The sequence below is a fragment of the Garra rufa genome, chromosome 24 (assembly GCF_049309525.1).
Source record: "Garra rufa chromosome 24, GarRuf1.0, whole genome shotgun sequence".
Taxonomy (NCBI): domain Eukaryota; kingdom Metazoa; phylum Chordata; class Actinopteri; order Cypriniformes; family Cyprinidae; genus Garra; species Garra rufa.
The window spans coordinates 26393011-26414799 of NC_133384.1; the positions used below are offsets into that span (position 1 = coordinate 26393011).

Below are 21789 nucleotides of genomic sequence, written 5' to 3' on the forward strand. Positions count from 1 at the left end.
GTAGCTGTTTGAGACATAGCTGTCCTGACTCACTGCTTGTGAAAGGGAATATATATACTAATTATTTTGTGGCACTTGGGAAGACAAGTAAATTATTGATGATATTAAACAACATGAATTGCCTGAATGTTTTTGGATTAGTATACTGGAATAGCATTTCATTTAGTGTAAAAAAAAACATATACATACATATATACAGCAGTGTGAAAAGTAGGGCTGGGCGATTTGGCCTAAAATCAAAATCTCGATTAATTGAACATTTTAACCCGATTACGATTAATGAACGATTATTTTATTCATTAATAAAATTATATTTAATTATATTTAAATAATCCTGCAGGGCAGAGTTCCAAGACGAAAAAACGCTGCTGAGCAAAAAGAACATAAAGGCTCGTCTCAATTTTGCAAGAAAACATCTTGATGATCCCCAAGACTTTTGGGAAAATACTCCCATTACATCTGACCCCACATTTCAGAATAAGAACATTATACCAACTGTAAAATATGTGTGATGGTCTGGGGCTGTTTTGCTGCTTCTGGACCTGGAAAACTTGCTGTGATAAATGGAACCATGAATTCTGCTGTCTACCAAAAAAACCTGAAGGACAATGTCCGGCCATCTGTTAGTGACCTCAAGCTGAAGCGAACTTGGGTTTTGCAGCAGGACAATGATCCAAAACACACCAGCAAATCCACCTCTGAATAGCTAAAGAAAAACAAAATGAAGACTATGGAGTGGACTAGTCAAAGTCCTGACCTGAATCCTATTGAGATGCTGTGGCATGACCTTAAAAAGGCGGTTCATGCTCGAAAACCCTCCAATGTGGCTGAATTACAACAATTCTGCCAAGATGAGTGGGCCAAAATTCCTGCACAGCGCTGAAACAGAGTCATTGCAAGTTATCGCAAAAGCTTGATTGCAGTTGTTGCTGCGAAGGGTGGACACCCAGTTATTAAGTTTAGGGGGCAATCACTTTCACGCAGGGCCATGTGGGTTGGGATTTTGTTTTCCCTTCATAAAAAAAACTTTATTCAAAAACTGCATGTTGTGTTTACTTGTGTCATCTTTGATTAAGATTTAAATTTGTTTGATGATCTGAAACATTAAAGTCTGACAAACATGCAAAAAAATAAAAAAATCAGGAAGGGGGCTAACACTTTTTCACACCACTGTATGTATGTAATTTAGTAAATTTTAGTAGTCTTATGTGCTTCTGTCATTTTTCTTTCCTTTTTTATATTAAAAAACTATATTTTTACTTCCGTTTTATTTTTAGTAATTTAGTACTTCAACATACACTTATTTTATTTCAGTTCGCTGGCAAGTAAATATTTAAAAAAATTACATTACATAGTTTTTCAGCTTAAGTTTTACATTTAAAATTTAATATATCTTTCGATTAACAAATAACAATTTTAATAGATTTAGTTAATGATAACACTTAGTTTGCCATATGAACAGTAAAAAACAAAACTAATCAACTGAATATTGAATACAGTGGTGTTTACAATGCAATCTAAAGCACATCCATACACTTGAAAATCTATTAAAACCTTTTTAATTGGTTTGTTCAGTGTTTCACTAAAGAGCCAGATCAATAATAAACAGCCAGATCATTCATCAATAGCTGGATCCTGTATTCAGGATGACTTACCCCAGCACTGTTGGCTGCACGAACTTGGAACCTGTAGGTGGTGCCAGGGAGCAAATTGCCCACAGTGCACTCAGTTTTGGATCCACAGTACACCTCCGTTGGCTCCAAACCCTCCTCCATTGCACACATTTCCAAGCTAAACTCCACATTTTTACTCTCTTCACCACACAAAGGACCATCTGGAGACACAAGAATGGTGGGTAAATGGGAGAGACAGAGACGGAACAATTAGCAATCATTTAAAAGTAATAAAGTCAAAAGATAATTGATCACTGCACTCCAGTATACATAATAATTAGGACTGTTTCACATATTTATCTTTCATTTGATTTTTTTTTAACAATTGTGATATATAAACTTGGAATTGCAGATATAAGATATGAGCTTGCAATTCTGAGAAGAAAAGTCAAAATCGTGAGAAACAAGCTTTCATAGGCAGGATTATTATTATTATTATTATTAAGTGTACATATCAAAAATATAATAATAATAATAATTTATTATTATTATTATTATTATTATTATATAAAATTGTGATCTAGGAGAGTGAGTAATCAAGAGAATAATTATAGTTTTATGAATCATTATTATGATTTTTGCTAAAACTGTATACTGCAATAATAATAATCATAATAGTATAAAATATAGTAATGCTAATATTATTATTATTTTTATTATTTAAAAAAATTGTGATCTAGGAGAGTTAGTTAACAAAAGGATAATTATTTTATGAATTATTATTATGATTAATTGCTAAAATTGTATACTGCAATAATAATAATAATAATAATAATAATACTACAACTGCTTTAGAATTAAATTACATAAAATAATTTTTAAAAGGCTTATATTATAATTTTAATTGAAAAGGGAAACACTTTAATTATTAATAATGAATAAAAACTATTGTAAAACATCAAATTAGTAAATAAATTGTTATTATTAATGTTAATCTTATTATTATTTTTTGTTATTGTGAAATTGTGATCTAGTAGTTGAGTTAGTAAGAGGATAATTATAAATGTATTAATTATTATGATTTCTAAAATGGAATACTGTATAATAATAATAATAATAATAATAATTTATATTATTAATTTAATTTAATATTATTTTACATTATTATGAAAATCGTATATACTACAATAATAACAACAACAACAGTAATAATTATAGAAATACTAACAATACTACTACTACTAATAATCACATTTTATTAGAATTAAATTATATTAAATTAATTAATTAAAAATGGCTTATTTTTTAATTGAAAGGGAAAGAAACAATTATTAATAATTCATAAAAACCTATATTGTAAAACATCAAATTAGTAAATAAATTATTATTATTATTATTATTCGTTCAAAAAAATTGTGATATAAGAGGTGAGTTAGTAAGATAATAATTAGCACAATAATAATAGCAATAATAATAATAATAATAATAATAATAATAATAAAAAAAAAAAATAATAATAATAATAATAATAATAATAATAATGTATTAAAATAAAATTATATTATTAATTAAAAATGGTTCATAATATTATTTTATTGACATGGGAGGTGAGTTGGAAAGAAGTAATTAATAATTCATAAAAGCCTATATTGTAAAACAATAAATTAATAAATAAATACTATTGTTACTGTTATTATTTAAAAAAAATGATCTAGGATGTGAGTTAGCAAGATGCCAATTATAAATTATTAAGATGATTAACTACTAAAATTGTATACTGCAATAATAATAATAATAACAACAACAACAATATAATTGTACAATAATTAGATAATATTATTAATTTAAAATGGATCACAATTAAATTTTTAATTGACATGGAGGTGAACTGAAAAAAACTTATTAATTATTATAAAAAAAATTCAAGAGTCTATATTGTTAAACACTAAATAAAAAAATAATGAAATTACAGAAAGAAAGAAATTAAGAAAGAAAGAAACAAACAAACAAAAGTGATCTATCAGGCTCAATACATCAATTATTTATCTTCCTTCCTTCCTCAAGTAAATGACAGTTCATGACGACAAAACTTGTTTTCCCCGTGCAATAATTTACACCAAATATTCCCATTATTATGAGAAATACCGAATGTCACAAAGCCTATGTTTTGTTGCAGAAGTGCTGTCGGTGTGAAACCACAATGCACTCCAGCTGTCGCAGTCACGCTCACGTGCCCCAGACACACTTTATGATGACCCCAGAAGACATCCATCTGCCACCAACCTCTCCAAACCAAAACACATCCTCCATTCCCTCCACAACCCTGCGGCTAACTGGCTACAGGAAGGAACCGATCAATTGCAGTGATAGAGAACATGCAGGGAAGCTCACGCCTGCTGTCCGAGCGTCACCGGAGCTCTGAAAGTCGGCGTGGACAGCTGAAATAAGCACCGCTATTTCACAGTTATTTATAGACAGCGTTAGCCTCTTAAATGAGCCCACCTTCACTCAAAAACAGTGAGTCAGGAATATAATCGCTAAAAAACAAGTGCATTTCATCTCTGGTTCTCTCAAACACACACAAATAGGATGATGTAATGCATGAACGGAATGAAAAAGTAGCTGCAAAGCTTAAAGTTTGGTCCAGTTGCATTCTGGGTAGTCTGAACTTTGGACCTCAATAGAGTTCCATTACTATAAATCCTCTGAATACTTCACCTGTTGACCTGGCATCAAACATATTAGTCTAAAAGCAGATAAGTGACCTTCAGCTTGTTTTTAACAGCACTTTTACCTTTTTTTCTAATAAATGGAGTAATTTGTTGAATAGGGCTTTTAGCCCACAAATGCAAAGCTATTTTTAAATAATCAGAAAGAAAAAAAACAGCCTCACCCCATTGCAAAGCCATCTCCTTGTGTTTGACATTACCCACGATACTTGGGGGCTGACATCGGCCGGGTGGCGGGATATGAGTGCGCACCGTCAAGTCATCTGAGCACTGCACAAGCAACATATTAAGTCAGTACACTGAGACTTTACTACATCAATGAGTCTGGGAATCAGTCAATTAACTTTTGCTCTCATACCTGGCTTTGTCCGCCCACATTCACACAGCTGAGTCTCAGGGAGTAGCTTGTTGCTGGTTTTAGATCCTCACACAAATGTTTCCTCTCTGGTCCTCTATAGAGAGTCGCCCACTGCATCTCTGAACACACACACAAATTAATTAAACGTTAATTTCACTGAAGCAGTCAGGAACATACAGTTCTAGAGGCATATTTCACATCAAATCAAAAGGAAAAATAGAAACTTTAAGTTTTTTTTTTTTTTTAAAGAAGTCTCTTCTGCTCACCAAGCTTGCATATTTTTTGGATCCAAAGTACAGCAAAAACTGTAAAATTTTGAAGTATTTTTACTATTTAAAAAAAATTGTTTTCTATTTGAATATATTTTGAAATTTGAAATTATTTATTCCTGTGATTTCAAATCAAAAATTTTTGCATCATTACTCCTGTCTTCAGTGTATGGAAGCCCATTTCCGCCACTGAATAAAAAATAATAAAATATTGCGACTTTTTTTTCTCAGAATTGCGAGATATAAAGTCGCAATTGCGAGTTATAAAGTAAGAATTGCGAGTTATAAAGTAAGAATTGCGAGTTATAAAGTCAGAATTGCGAGATATAAAGTTGCAATTGCGAGTTATAAAGTCAGAATTGCGAGTTATAAAGTCAGAATTGCGAGATATAAAGTTGCAATTGCGAGTTATAAAGTCAGAATTGCGAGATATAAAGTCAGAATTGCGAGTTATAAAGTCAGAATTGTGAGATATAAAGTTGCGATTGCGAGTTATAAAGTAAGAATTGCGAGTTATAAAGTCAGAATTGCGAGATATAAAGTTGCAATTGCGAGTTATAAAGTAAGAATTGCGAGTTATAAAGTCAGAATTGCGAGTTATAAGGTCAGAATTGCGAGATATAAAGTTGCAATTGCGAGTTATAAAGTAAGAATTGCGAGATATAAAGTCAGAATTGCGAGTTATAAAGTCAGAATTGCGAGATATAAAGTTGCAATTGCGAGTTATAAAGTAAGAATTGCGAGATATAAAGTTGCAATTGCGAGTTATAAAGTAAGAATTGCGAGATATAAAGTCGCAACTGCGAGTTATAAAGTCAGAATTGCGAGATATAAAGTAAGAATTGCGAGTTATAAAGTCAGAATTGCGAGATATAAAGTCGCAACTGCGAGTTATAAAGTCAGAATTGCGCGATATAAAGTAAGAATTGCGAGTTATAAAGTCAGAATTGCGAGTTATAAAGTCAGAATTGCGAGTTATAAGGTCAGAATTGCGAGATATAAAGTTGCAATTGCGAGTTATAAAGTAAGAATTGCGAGATATAAAGTAAGAATTGCGAGTTATAAAGTCAGAATTGCGAGATATAAAGTTGCAACTGCGAGTTATAAAGTCAGAATTGCGAGTTATAAAGTCAGAATTGCGAGTTATAAAGTCAGAATTGCGAGATATAAAGTTGCAATTGCGAGTTATAAAGTAAGAATTGCGAGATATAAAGTAAGAATTGCGAGTTATAAAGTCAGAATTGCGAGATATAAAGTTGCAACTGCGAGTTATAAAGTCAGAATTGCGAGATATAAAGTAAGAATTGCGAGTTATAAAGTCAGAATTGCGAGATATAAAGTAAGAATTGCGAGTTATAAAGTAAGAATTGCGAGATATAAAGTAAGAATTGCGAGTTATAAAGTAAGAATTGCGAGATATAAAGTAAGAATTGCGAGTTATAAAGTCAGAATTGCGAGATATAAAGTTGCAACTGCGAGTTATAAAGTCAGAATTGCGCGATATAAAGTAAGAATTGCGAGTTATAAAGTCAGAATTGCGAGTTATAAAGTCAGAATTGCGAGTTATAAGGTCAGAATTGCGAGATATAAAGTTGCAATTGCGAGTTATAAAGTAAGAATTGCGAGTTATAAAGTCAGAATTGCGAGTTATAAGGTCAGAATTGCGAGATATAAAGTTGCAATTGCGAGTTATAAAGTAAGAATTGCGAGATATAAAGTCAGAATTGCGAGTTATAAAGTCAGAATTGCGAGTTATAAGGTCAGAATTGCGAGATATAAAGTTGCAATTGCGAGTTATAAAGTAAGAATTGCGAGTTATAAAGTCAGAATTGCGAGTTATAAGGTCAGAATTGCGAGATATAAAGTTGCAATTGCGAGTTATAAAGTAAGAATTGCGAGATATAAAGTCAGAATTGCGAGTTATAAAGTCAGAATTGCGAGTTATAAAGTCAGAATTGCGAGATATAAAGTTGCAATTGCGAGTTATAAAGTAAGAATTGCGAGATATAAAGTAAGAATTGCGAGTTATAAAGTCAGAATTGCGATATAAAGTCGCAACTGCGAGTTATAAAGTCAGAATTGCGAGATATAAAGTAAGAATTGCGAGATATAAAGTAAGAATTGCGAGTTATAAAGTCAGAATTGCGATATAAAGTCGCAACTGCGAGTTATAAAGTCAGAATTGCGAGTTATAAAGTCAGAATTGCGATATAAAGTCGCAACTGCGAGTTATAAAGTCAGAATTGCGAGTTATAAAGTCAGAATTGCGAGATATAAAGTCGCAACTGCGAGTTATAAAGTCAGAATTGCGCGATATAAAGTAAGAATTGCGAGTTATAAAGTCAGAATTGCGAGATATAAAGTCGCAACTGCGAGTTATAAAGTCAGAATTGCGCGATATAAAGTAAGAATTGCGAGTTATAAAGTCAGAATTGCGAGTTATAAAGTCAGAATTGCGAGTTATAAGGTCAGAATTGCGAGATATAAAGTTGCAATTGCGAGTTATAAAGTAAGAATTGCGAGATATAAAGTAAGAATTGCGAGTTATAAAGTCAGAATTGCGAGATATAAAGTTGCAACTGCGAGTTATAAAGTCAGAATTGCGAGTTATAAAGTCAGAATTGCGAGTTATAAAGTCAGAATTGCGAGATATAAAGTTGCAATTGCGAGTTATAAAGTAAGAATTGCGAGATATAAAGTAAGAATTGCGAGTTATAAAGTCAGAATTGCGAGATATAAAGTTGCAACTGCGAGTTATAAAGTCAGAATTGCGAGATATAAAGTAAGAATTGCGAGTTATAAAGTCAGAATTGCGAGATATAAAGTAAGAATTGCGAGTTATAAAGTAAGAATTGCGAGATATAAAGTAAGAATTGCGAGTTATAAAGTAAGAATTGCGAGATATAAAGTAAGAATTGCGAGTTATAAAGTCAGAATTGCGAGATATAAAGTTGCAACTGCGAGTTATAAAGTCAGAATTGCGCGATATAAAGTAAGAATTGCGAGTTATAAAGTCAGAATTGCGAGTTATAAAGTCAGAATTGCGAGTTATAAAGTCAGAATTGCGAGTTATAAAGTCAGAATTGCGAGTTATAAAGTCAGAATTGCGAGTTATAAAGTCAGAATTGCGAGTTATAAGGTCAGAATTGCGAGATATAAAGTTGCAATTGCGAGTTATAAAGTAAGAATTGCGAGTTATAAAGTCAGAATTGCGAGTTATAAGGTCAGAATTGCGAGATATAAAGTTGCAATTGCGAGTTATAAAGTAAGAATTGCGAGATATAAAGTCAGAATTGCGAGTTATAAAGTCAGAATTGCGAGTTATAAGGTCAGAATTGCGAGATATAAAGTTGCAATTGCGAGTTATAAAGTAAGAATTGCGAGTTATAAAGTCAGAATTGCGAGTTATAAGGTCAGAATTGCGAGATATAAAGTTGCAATTGCGAGTTATAAAGTAAGAATTGCGAGATATAAAGTCAGAATTGCGAGTTATAAAGTCAGAATTGCGAGTTATAAAGTCAGAATTGCGAGATATAAAGTTGCAATTGCGAGTTATAAAGTAAGAATTGCGAGATATAAAGTAAGAATTGCGAGTTATAAAGTCAGAATTGCGATATAAAGTCGCAACTGCGAGTTATAAAGTCAGAATTGCGAGATATAAAGTAAGAATTGCGAGTTATAAAGTCAGAATTGCGAGATATAAAGTCGCAATTGTGAGTTATAAAGTAAGAATTGCAAGATATAAAGTCGCAATTGCGAGAAAAAAAAGTCAGAATTCTGACTTTTTTTCTCGCAATTGCGACTTTATATCTCGCAATTCTGACTTTTGTTTCTGTTCATTTGTGACACTCTGGCAAAGCACAGTAAGAAATCTTGTCTTGTTAAAACGACGTATTATGTCATAAAAACGATATGATTTTCCCGTTATAGAAAATATATGATTACATGTGAGCGAGCAAAGCGATTGTCCGCGCTGCCTTCGCCACAGTCCTGACAGAAAGGAGGATCTGCACGCCTATGAGATGCAGCCTATATTTGCAAGAAATATAGCCAACTATTATGAAGAAACATTATTGTGACTAATTTGCAGAGCGGTACATCAGACGAACATTTATTCTGCATGATGGGACAGACAGTAAAGACTAAAAATGAACAAAAAATCCGAAAATTCTGGCTTAATTTTTTCCCATTTTAACACAAAACGAAATCATCATCATAACACAATCAAATCGTTTGTCATTTCCCTTTTTTTTCTTTCGGTTAGTATTTGGATTTGCTGTTAGTCATATCCTCTGGGTCTGAGTGCAGTTGTTGTAGACAGATTAATCCTAATAAACATGCTGCTACAATTGAAACCATTACATTAAAATACTTAAAACAGTGTATTTCTATAACTTCAGCAGCGTGCAGATCCTCCTTTCTGTCAGGACTGTGGCGAAGGCAGAATATATTTTCTATAACGGGAAAATCATATCGTTTTTATGACATAATATGTCGTTTTAACAAGACAAGATCTCCGTTTCCTATTGTGCTTTGCCAGAGTGTCGCAAATGAACAGAAACAAAAGTCAGAATTGCGAGATATAAAGTCGCAATTGCGAGAAAAAAAGTCAGAATTCACGATTCACCCATTCGTAATCAAATAAAATTAAATAAATAAATAAATAAAGCCAATTATTTGAGGTGTTTTAATTACTGTTATTTTTGTGTTATGTTTTTTTTTTTTATCAGATTATGAAACCTTCAGAAATACCTTCAGAATTCCCTTCTGAAATCTCCAGGACATACGTCAGGTCTCCAAATCCACCATCATCTTGTGGAGGTTCTGATTTATAAAAAAAAACCAACAACAACAACATTAGAATGTAGTGATAAATGGACAACAAAAAACTGTTTAAAACATAAAACGCAGACTTAAATGGTTATTTCACAAAAACTAAAATTCTGACATCAGTTGCTCACCCTAATGACTTTCCAAACATTTAAGTCCTTTGTTCATCTTCAGAACACAAATTAAGATATTTTTGATGAAATCCGAGAGCTTTCTGACCCTGCATAGACAGCAATGCTGTGAGAATACTTCAGAAAAAAATCACAGTTGAACCACTGATGTCACATGAACTATTTTAATGATGTCCTTACTACCTTTCTAGGCCTTGAACATGTCAGTTGTGTTGCTGTCTATTCAAGGTCAGAAAGCTCTCGGATTTCATCAAAAATATCTTAATTTGTGTTTGAACGACCTGGAAATGAGCAATTAATGACAGAATTTTTTCAGAATTCAGAACCGTTTTTTAAAGATTTTCCTACCCCATGTCACACAGAAGCTGTGATATGTAATGCCATTTACTGCAGGATTAACAGGGGGTCCGGGTCTGTCTGGAGTCGTCTTACATACAAGTAAAGAGCTCGGTGCACTGCGCCACTCGCCACTACAAATGATGAGCTGTAGGGGTGACAGTTAAGACAGATGTTAGAAGACCATACAAGGTGAACCACACTACCATACAACTATTTTTGCAGTATGTAGTACGCATACAGTCAGGTCCATAAATATTGTGACATCAACACAATTCTAACATTTTTGGCTCTATACACCACCACAATGGATTTGAAATGAAACAAACAAGATGTGCTTTAACTGCAGACTGTCAGCTTTAATTTGAGGGTATTTACATCCAAATCAGGTGAACGGTGTAGGAATTACAACAGTTTGCATATGTGCCTCCCACTTGTTAGGGGACCAAAAGTAATGGGACAATTGGCTTTTCAGCTGTTCCATGGCCAGGTGTGTGTTATTCCCTCATTATCCCAATTACAATGAGCAGATAAAAGGTCCAGAGTTCATTTCAAGTGTGCTATTTGCATTTGGAATCTGTTGCTGTCAACTCTCAAGATGAGATCCAAAGAGCTGTCACTATCAGTGAAGCGAGCCATCATTAGCCTGACAAAACAAAACAAACCCATCAGAGAGATGGCTAAAAAAATTAGGCATGGCCAAAACAACTGTTTGGAACATTCTTAAAAAGAAAGAACGCACCGGTGAGCTCAGCAACACCGAAAGACCCGGAAGACCACGGAAAACAACTGTGGTGGATGACCGAAGAATTCTTTCCCTGGTGAAGAAAACACCCTTCACAACAGTTGGCCAGATCAGGAACACTCTCCAGGAGGTAGGTGTATGTGTGTCAAAGTCAACAATCAAGAGAAGACTCCAACAGAGTGAAGTCTAGTCTTTTTACAGAGGTGTAAACCATTGGTGAGCCTCAAAAACAGGAAGGCCAGATTAGAGTTTGCCAAAAGCCTTCACAGTTCTGGAACAACATCCTATGGACAGATGAGACCAAGATCAACTTGTACCAGAGTGATGGGAAGAGAAGAGTATGGAGAAGGAAAGGAACTGCTCATGATCCTAAGCATACCACCTCATCAGTGAAGCATGGTGGTGGTAGTGTCATGGCGTGGGCATGTATGGCTGCCAATGGAACTGGTTCTCTTGTATTTATTGATGACGTGACTGCTGACAAAAGCAGCAGGATGAATTCTGAAGTGTTTCGGGCAATATTATCTGCTCATATTCAGCCAAATGCTTCAGAACTCATTGGACGGCGCTTCACAGTGCAGATGGACAATGACCCAAAGCATACTGCAAAAGCAACCACAGAGTTTTTTAAGGGAAAGAAGTGGAATGTTATGCAAAGGCCAAGTCAATCACCTGACCTGAATCCGATTGAGCATGCATTTCATTTCATTTATATTATATTTAAACAGCACAACTGTTTCCAACATTGATAATAATAAGAAATGTTTCTTGAGCAGCAAAACAGCACATCAGAATGATTTCTGAAGGATCGTGTGACACTAAAGGCTGGAGACATTATGCTAAAAATTCAGCTTTGAAATCACAGGAATAAATTATTTTTAAATATATTCAAATAGAAAGCAGTTATTTTAAATTGTAATATTTTTTCGCAGTATTAACATATTATTGAACAAATAAATGCAGCTTTGGTGAGCATAAAAGACTTCTTTCAAAAACAGTAAAAATCTTACCAATCCCAAACCTTTGTATTACTACATGCTAGGGATGTAACGGTATCAAAATTTCACGGTACGGTAATACCTCGGTATGAATGTCACGGTACGGTATTTATTGAATCATTTACAGGAAAAACAAAACTAAACAAGAGACTCGAAAAAAGTGCCAGAAGTGTTTATTAAAAAGTTTACATGAACACTGAACATATCAATGGCATACAAATTAGCCATCTATCTGTAAACTTTGAAACAGAAACTTAAATATTAAAGCATGTAAAAAAACAGTCAAATCAGTTTAGCTGAATGAGTTGTCTGCTTGAAATAAGACTTTTTTTCTTACCCCATTGGCAGATTATCTAGCTTGTTTTAAACAAAAACTCACTTAATTTTGACTTGTTTTTACTAAAAACAAGAAAATAATTTTTACTTGTCTAGAAAATCCTTCTTGATTTAAGAATTTTAGATATTTTGGCTGGAAACAAGACAAAATTCTAAGAAAAGCATTTTTTTTGCAGTGCAGTAGGCTCTCATGCTTTTCTTTCGCATTAAATCTTTATTAAAAACAAACCTTTAAAGAACGTTTCTACCTGGACAAGTGCATCTATTATGTTGCCTAGTTTAGCCTCTTTAAAACGGCACCTTTCCTTATTTTAAACCTAGCCAAAAAGCCACGTGTTGACTGTGAAATTTATATGCATTTATGGTACATTCCGTGTCAATCCATGTTCATTTTTACAGCGAACAACGTACTGTAACATTAATTCAGCGCATACAGCGCAGCAAAAAATAGACTCGGTGCCGAACGATCGCTGCACTGCTGCAAAGGCACCGCTTCTAGGACGTACTACCGGACAGCAACCGCGTGCAGTGTGAACGCTCTAATCCGTTAACATGAGTGCTGAAAAGAATACGTGACGCATACGCACTTCAGACGGAGCAGGTTCGACCATTTCTATCTCTTTTCCTTGCTGCTACAGTCTGTAGCGACAACAGACCGCAAAGGATGATGGCCACGCCTGGGCTGATGGGAAATGTAGTTCCCGCTACCTCCCGTTCGCTCCATTCGCCTGAGCAAACTTTTCTCAGAAGACCTATTGTTTTATCGAGTCATGCGACCACGGTAGTATCGAAAAAATGTGTTATTGCGGTATGACGGTATTTACAATACCGTTACATCCCTACTACATGCAATACTGTATCCCACAATAAATTGATTAATTAACTTGAAGTATTTTCTGACTCCCAATTTGATTTGATTGCCAAATGTATTCATTATTAATGACTAGAAATGCAGAAAAACTATATTTATTTTTATACTGCGCAGTATTCAGGATACTAATGTTCGATTCCAAACACCTCTGAGAGGCCAGAGTGACCTCAGACGACACCACTAACAAGCAGATAAGCAAGGTGACGCATGAAGACTTCAGGACACACTTTTGTGTACTAGACAGCATGACTTTTGCTTCCCAATCACCTGCAGCATCACAGGAAGCCACATTTAAATCCTCTCTGAAGTGTCTTTCTTCCCCTGATAATGCTAACGCAGTGTTCCCAGCCTTCTCAGAGATTAGGCTAAAAGCCTTTAACACAAACCACCACGGGAAATCAATTCACCTTCCCCCAACAGCAACAACTGCTGGATCTGAGAAACAGCTTCAGGTTAGCAGAGAAACTAAAGTGCATTAGATTACCACTAATTGCCTTATTAGCGAAAAAGGAAATGAGGAAGGAACGGTGCTTGGAGAACGCAAGCTTTCCTAGTTAAACACTAGTATGGATGGTTTGTTTGTTTGTTTGTTCATGAGAACAAAAGAAAGCAGCATTTGTAAATCAAAATAATGCATCAATATTCAGAATAATATTGTTTCTGCCACTGAAATAAATAAAAAAAAATAGGTTATTGCAACTTATCTCAGAATTCTGACTTTTTTCTCAGAATTGCTTGATGCAAACTTTTTTCTCAGAATTGTGAGATATGAATTTTATTTCTCGCATTTGTGACTTTATATCTAGCAATTGTGACTTTATAACTTGCATTTGTGTGTTTATATCTCAGTTATAAGAAAAAAAATGTCAGAACTGCGAGTTCTGGCTTTTTCTTGCAATTGCGAGTTTGTATCTTGCAGTTCTGACTTTTTTTCTCAGAATTGCGAAATACAAACTTGCAATTGAAAAAACAATGCCAGAATTCTGCGTTTATATCTCACAGTTCTGAGGAAAAAAAAGAGGCAGAATTGTGGGTTTATATGACGCAATTCTGAGAAAAATCAGAATTGCGAGATACAAACTCGCAGTTGTGAGAAAAAGTCAGAATTGCAACTATATTTAGCAATTCTCACGTTATAACTCATTATTGTGTGTTTATATCTCACAGTTCTAAGAAAGTAGTCAGCATCGCGAGTTTATGACAATTCGGAGAAATTAAGTCAGAACTGTGAGATACAAACTCGGAATTGCAAGAAAAAAAAGTCAGAATTGTAAGGTTTAAATTTGAATTGCAAGACAAAAGTGAGAATTGTGAGATACAAACTTGGAATTGCAAGAAAAAAAGTCAGAATAGCAAGGTTAAAATTTGCAATTGCGAGAAAAAAAGTCAGAATTGAGAGTTTATGACACAATTCTGAGAAATAAAGTCAAAATTGCTAGATGTAAGCTCGAATTTGCAAGAAAAAAGTCAGAATTGTGAGATACAAACTCGGAATTGCAAGAAAAAAAGTCAGAATTGCGAGGTTAAAATTCCCAATTGTAAGAAAAAAGTGAGAATTGAGATACAAACTTGGAATTGCAGAATTGAGAGTTTATATGACGCAATTCTGAGAAAAAAAGTCAGAAATGCGAGGTTAAAATTCACAATTGCAAGAAAAAAAGTCAGGATTGTGAGATAAAAAGGTCGCAATTACCTTTTTTATTCAGTGACGGAAATTGGCTTCCATACTTTAAGGCTTGTCATAAAATTAACATCCTGAATCTGTGCTTCACTCACCCTGAATTTGTACTGCGTGTTCCTTCTTAGGGACTCCACCTTACGGTTCAGCTCCAAACCGCTGTATACTGCCTGAAAGTCCAGTCCCTGCCAAAAACACATGGTCCATTAGATGTCAGGAAGTGAAGTATGGAACAATTAGTCCCACTTTTGCTTTAGAGGTTGTCTAAATCATTGTCTTGTATTTGAAAATACTGCAATGAGGGCTGACAAATAGACTGAAGTGAGGAAGTGTGTCAGTTCTGTGCCACAACTGAAAATCAAAAACAATGGGCAATTGTTTAGACGAAAGCTAGTCCTGTCCTAAACACCAGACAACTACTAAACAGTGTTTTTGTTGGATTATATCACTGATGCCTCTTATTTTTCAATACCTGGCAAGTAATAGTGTTTTTAATGATCCAACCAATTGCTGATGGACAAAATGAAGTTGCATCCGATGTTTTTCTCAGAAATGTCCCCCATTACAGAGGCAAAATAGGAAGCAAAATAGGACATTGTTACATGACTGTTTTATAATTAATACTAAATATTACTTAATTCTAAAAATCTGCTATGTAAAATATATTCAAATAAATACAAACTGCAATACGTGACCCTGGACCACAAAACTCCAGGGTCTTAAGTAGCACGGGTATATTTGTAGCAATAGCCAACAATTCATTGTATGGGTCATTTTTTCTTTTATTCCAAACATTATTAGGATATTAAGTAAAATGTGAAGATATTTTGTATATTTCCTACCATAAATATATCAAAATGTAATTTTTGATTAGTAATTTGCATTGCTAAAAACCTAATTCGGACAACTTTTAAGGTGATTTTCTCAATATTTAGATTTTTTTTTAATCAACTATTTCTTTCATTTTCTTCATAGTTGTATCTCAACCAAATATTGTCCTATCCTAACAAACACACATCAATGGAAAGCTATTTTTGTTTTAGCCCTTAGATGACTCTTATGACTGGTTTTGTGGTCTAGGGTCACGTGTGCGTGTGTGTGTGTGTGTGTGTGTGTGTGTGTGTGTATATATATATATAATATATATAGAGAGAGAGAGAGAGGGAAAGAGAGAATATTATATATCATTATTATAATATAATGTAGTATAATTTTAAATTACAAAATAAGCATATTTCCTATCAGATTTGTGTTTTTTTTTTTCTCCATTTTGTGGTTTATTAATTTTAAATTATATTAAAATATTTTAAAATATGAATTAAATATTAATTAAAAATGGCATGATTCTACAATTACTCTGTATACTCAAAAATAAACAGCACTGCACAAGATGAAAAATAATGTGGATGAAATCTCTTCAAAATATTTGGATGGCGCATCAGACTGAGGTGTGAAAACACGACAGCCATTAGTAAATGGATCCAGAAGTGTCCATTTACTCTGACAAATGTGAGCAAGGGCAATTAAAGGATTAAATCACTCCTTAAATAAAATTTCCTGATAATTTACTCACCCCCATGTCATCCAAATTGTTCATGTTTCAATGCAGCTTGATCTCAGCCAAGAAATAAGGATCCTAATCTAGCAAAGCAATCTGTCATTTTCTAAAACAAATGACAATTTATGTACTTTTTGGGATTGTGTAGAGCCCTCTGAAGCTGCATTGAAACTGCAATTTGAAACCTTCAGCCCGTTGATCCCCATTATAGTCCACTATATGGAGAAAAATCCGGGAATATTTTCCTCAAAAACTTTAATTTAATTTCTGAGCTGAGAAAATGTGTTTTTGGTAGATATGATGACAATATTATGGCACCTTGGTCTCATCCTGCATCTCCAGGGTGTATGTGACGACCTCCTCAACGCTGCAGCTGTTTGGTCGCGTCCACTCCAGCATAACCCAGGACGGACCTGCCTGTACCAGCCGCGGAGGTAAGGACGTCTGCGGGAGACTTCCAGTGGTGTTGAAGACGACTTCTGTGCTGAATCCACTGCAGGAAAAAAAGTTTATTGGTAAACAGTAATAAATCCCATCCTTTCCCATCCTGTGAAGATTATACGACATATCTGTGTATCATCAAAGTGTGTGAGAAGCACAAATTTATAAATTTTATTAGACTTTCTCCCCCAGCTTCCACTCACAGTGAGTAGAGGATTTTCTCATTTACCGCACCATTAAACACTAGGACACCACAGGGCCAAAATTCAATTAAATTGTGTACAACTAAAAGCACATAGGCTGCTGGGTTATATTTATAAATATAGATTTTTTTTGCAGTAAATCATAAAACAATTTAAAACATAATATTTCACCCTCACCTCAGAAATAAAACTTACGGGGGTATAATAATAAACTGGTATAAAGGAAATACCATTTTACTGAAATATTTTTATATTCATTTACTATTTTGATGGTAATCCAAAGTACTTCAAAAATAACAGAACTATCTTGATAAAACAAATAAAATAATAAATAAAACTAAATGATAAAATCAAATAACATCAAATAAAATTAAAGTAAAAAAATTAAATTAAAGAACTTCAAATAATAATATAAAATAATGAAATAAAAAATAAAACAAAATTATCAGGATAAAACATAAAAAACAATATAATATATAAATAAATTAAAACAAATAATAAAATAAAATAAAAATAATAAGCTGAAATATTATAATATACATTTACGATGATTTTTTTGATGACATTCCAAGGTACTTCAAAAATAAGCTAATTATTTTGATAAAAAATAAAAAAAATAAATAACATTAATAAAGTTAAATATAAAACTATTAAAATTAAATAAAAATCAAATTAAAATTAAAAATAAAATCAAATAACATCAAATAATAAAATTATCATAAAAGAAAATAAAAGAAAATATTAAAAGTAAAGAAAATAATAAAATCAAATAACTTTAAATAATCAAATCAAATAAAAAATCTAATAAAACAACAAAAAGTGAAATAAATGAAATGAAATAAAATAAAATAAAATAATAAAATAAAAAATAAAATACTTCAAAAATAACAGAATTATCTTGATACAAAAAACAAATAAACAAAAAATAAATAAAACACAATAATAATATTAAACAACATTAAATAATAAAATAATAAAATAAACTATTAAATGGAACAAAATAAAATCAAATACCATCAAATAATCAAATTAAACAAAATAAAATAAAATAATAAAACAAAATTAAGTAAAATAATATTAAAAAAAAAAATAATAATAATAATAATAATAATAATAAAAAACTCTATTTTTGTATGAGACAGACAAATGAAACAAACCTGGTGCCAATATCATTTAACGCTGCCACTCGAAATGTGTACCCGACAGCAGGGCACAACCTCATTATTTTGCAGTGTCGCTGGTGCCCGACATAATATTCACGGAAAATGCTGTTTTTCTTCCCCTGAAAAAGAAACAAGAATAAAACGATACAGTTAGGCCTGACAAATGGGATGACAAGAACAACACAAACATCTTAAAACAAGCAGAAAAGGACATTGACAGTCACACGCTGTGTCAGAACAGAACACTCTTTACACGAAAAGAACAACAACAAGAAAAAAAATTGCTGCTGGAAGTGCTAGGTGCTAATTGTCACAACGACAGGAGCCAGTATTTAATGAAGGTTAAATGCAGAAGTATTCTGAATGGATTCTGTGGGGAAGAACCACTTGTGGAGCTGCACAGCCACAGTTGAGGAGTTTTAATGAACTCTTAATGAGCCAGAAAAGCTTTGAGTAAATGAAAATAACTAAAGTAGACAGACGATGGCGTAAGGCGGAACAGTTGGTTAAAGCCTCAGTCGCCACAGGACCAACATCTCGTGCCATGGGGACGGGGAAAAAAACATCACAGCCAAAAAAAGGAAGGGAAATAATTGGAGAGGAAATGAGAGAGAAAGAAAAATCTACTGAATAGTGTGTGTAGATGGCACATACAGGATATACCCAAAGTCATTTATAGAGAGGATACATACCTCATCCCATTCTAGAACGTAATTGGTTATTTTAGAGCCGTTGTCCGCAGGGGGCTGAAATAAAAATGAGAAAGTATACAGTACATATATACAGTATCAATCAAAAATTTGTTTATTACTATCGTCATATCATATACAAACAGAAACTTAAAGGTCTTCACAGCAACCCTCCAAAATAAAAGTTTGTTTTAACTTGAAGAAACGGTGACAGAAATATATAAGTAAATGTAGACTTAATGAACATTGTTTGTAAATGAATATTTATCATACAAATTATTTACCAGAATTTATTTCCCTGGGAAAAAAAATATACATTTTTAATAAATTAATAAATTTAATAAATGTTAAACTTTGAATAAATTGCTGTTAAATTGTGTAAGTTTTATGACTTTAATTAGACATGCTTTTTAAATAATATTTAACCATTTCATTTTTGTTTTGTTTTAATAAAATCTGTTAATCGGACAAAAATTGAATGCAACCAATAAAGTGGAATCCAGAATATAAATGGAAAACACAGAATTTGGTAAAAACAAAACTGAATTTGAGAAAAAAAAGTGGGGCCTTACAAATTACTTTCTTGTTCAACTTTTAATAAAATGCTGTTAAATTGTGTACGTTTGATGATTTCAATTAATTAGACAAGCTTTTTGAAAAACATTTTAGTCTAAAGTAAAGAAAAATTAGAACTGGAAAAATGCAAAAAAATATATATTTTTTTTTATAAAATGAGTAATTTAGAGAAAATGTAATGAAATCATCACAATGGAATCTAAAAAATACTAATAAAAACAGAATTTGGTTCAAATAAAACTGAATTTGAGAGAAAAAAAAATGTAATTGTTAAACTTTTAATAAACTGCTGTTAAATTGTGTAAGTTTCATGTCTTAAAGTAGACATGCTTTTAAAATAATATTTAACCATTTCATTTTTTTTGTTCGTTTTAACAAAATCAGTTAATCCAAGGAAATTTTTATGAAACCATTAAAATGGAATCCAGAGAATTAATGGAAAACAGAATTTGGTAAAAAAAATAAATAAATAAATAAAACAGAATTTGAGAGAAAAATAAAACATATTTCATAAGGCCTTTGTTAAACTTTTAATAATTTGTTGTTAAATTGTGTACGTTTCATGATTTCAATTAATTAGACATGCTTTTTGAGTGTTTTTTTAATGTAACCATTTTTAATAAAATCAGTTAATCAGAGTCAATTTAATGAAACCGTGGAAAACACAATTTGGCAAAAATAAAACTAAATTTTGAAAAAAAAAATGTATTTCATAGGGCCTTAAAACTGTCATTTTTGTTAAAGTTTTAATAAATTGCTATTAAATTGTGTAAGTTTCACAATTTGTAATAATTAGACCTTTTAAGTAATTCATTGTTTTTCATTTAACCATTAAAACAGTCTTGAAAAATTAAAACGGAACAAACGGAATCCTTTTTATTTTATTTTATAAAATCAGTTTGTCAGAGAAAATTTAATGAAACCATTAAAATGTAATCCAGAAAATTAATGAAAAATAAGGAATTTGGTGAAAATCTAACTGAATTTAAAATATTTAATAGAGCCTAAAAATGCATATTTTGTTAAACTTTTAATAAAATGCTGTTAAAATGTGTAGGTTTTATTATTTCAATTAATTAGACATATTTTTGAGTAATATATATATATATATATATATATATATATATATTTTTTTTTTTTTTTTTTTAATTTAAGCATTAAAACAGAGTCTACAAAAAAATGAAATTTTAATGGTTTAATGGTAAAAAACTCTGCACAGCAATTAAAAATTCAATGCAATACGTACTTTCCACTGTAATGTGAGGGAGCTCTTGGTGCGATGGGACAGTCTGGGGGGAAGAGGGGTATCAGGAGGGGCACTGTGGGTAGTGAAGGCCCTTGAATCCGAACTGGGACCCTTTACTGAGTTACACACTGTGCTTACTCTGCAAAAAATACACACATGTGAGAATTTCCAAATGAGTAGTTCAAGAGTAATTCAGAAAATATACAAAAATCTGATATTGGCATTTGAAATGAATCATTTGGCGATAATGGTATTTGAATGCCATATCCTTTGTAGCCTCAAGAAAAACACTCTGTGCCAGTACTGAACTGTTTAGATCCAGAAAGTTCCCATATCTAAGTAAAAATCCATTTTTAGCATATATTATCTATGATTTAGTCGTGGTAATCAGATATCAGGTCACTCACCTCTCTTCAGCACTCAAATGAAATTCAAAGTGGTCAGCTAATGGAGCGTTTCACCTTATTCGCGAGTCACTTTGGTTAAAAGTGTTGTCTAAATGAATAAATGCAAATGTGAAACACTACTCGTACCTGATGTGATAGTCTGTGGCTGGCCTGAGGTCAGTGAGGGTGTACTGGAGCTCCTCACCACTAAAACAGAGACAGATTAAGAGTGAAAGTCTGTTTGTGGGAGTAGATGAGTGCAGCATTCTTTAAAACCTCCTTCAGCTTTCCAATCAACTCATAATAGCCTGTACGCGCTGCTCCAGGAAAAAAAAAAAAAGTCAAAGCTGCAGACTTACACAAGGACAATTTCTTAACAGCGCGTGGAAGATTAGAAGACTGTTATGTAACTTTATTATAGACCGTAAACAAATAGATTTAGTGAGTCAAAACACATGCATCAATAAAAGTTTTAGTCTAGACAGAGAGAAGCCCTTACCTGTACACAACCTTGTATTTTCCATCTCGGCCCTTGTCCTTGAGCTGGAGCTCGTAACAACAGGAAGGGACTCGTCCAGAAGACCCAGATATGGAAACAGACGTCCATGACACAAGCGCAGAACGGGACTGTAT

At 32.7% G+C, this 21789-nt stretch overlaps 1 protein-coding gene across 1 annotated transcript in view; it reads right to left on the bottom strand.

Annotated features, from left to right (window-relative positions):
- The window catches only part of fndc3bb (fibronectin type III domain containing 3Bb), an 89314-nt gene that overhangs the window by 21716 nt on the left and 45809 nt on the right, over positions 1-21789 (bottom strand). Inside the window, exons 5-16 of the mRNA XM_073830584.1 lie at positions 21656-21783; positions 21304-21363; positions 20771-20909; positions 18952-19005; positions 18254-18378; positions 16771-16945; positions 14993-15079; positions 10279-10414; positions 9722-9793; positions 4701-4819; positions 4507-4612; positions 1656-1834 (exon numbers count right to left, since the gene is read on the bottom strand). Coding sequence (XP_073686685.1) covers positions 1656-1834; positions 4507-4612; positions 4701-4819; positions 9722-9793; positions 10279-10414; positions 14993-15079; positions 16771-16945; positions 18254-18378; positions 18952-19005; positions 20771-20909; positions 21304-21363; positions 21656-21783 — 1380 coding nt within the window. The remainder of the gene's footprint in view (positions 1-1655; positions 1835-4506; positions 4613-4700; positions 4820-9721; positions 9794-10278; positions 10415-14992; positions 15080-16770; positions 16946-18253; positions 18379-18951; positions 19006-20770; positions 20910-21303; positions 21364-21655; positions 21784-21789) is intronic.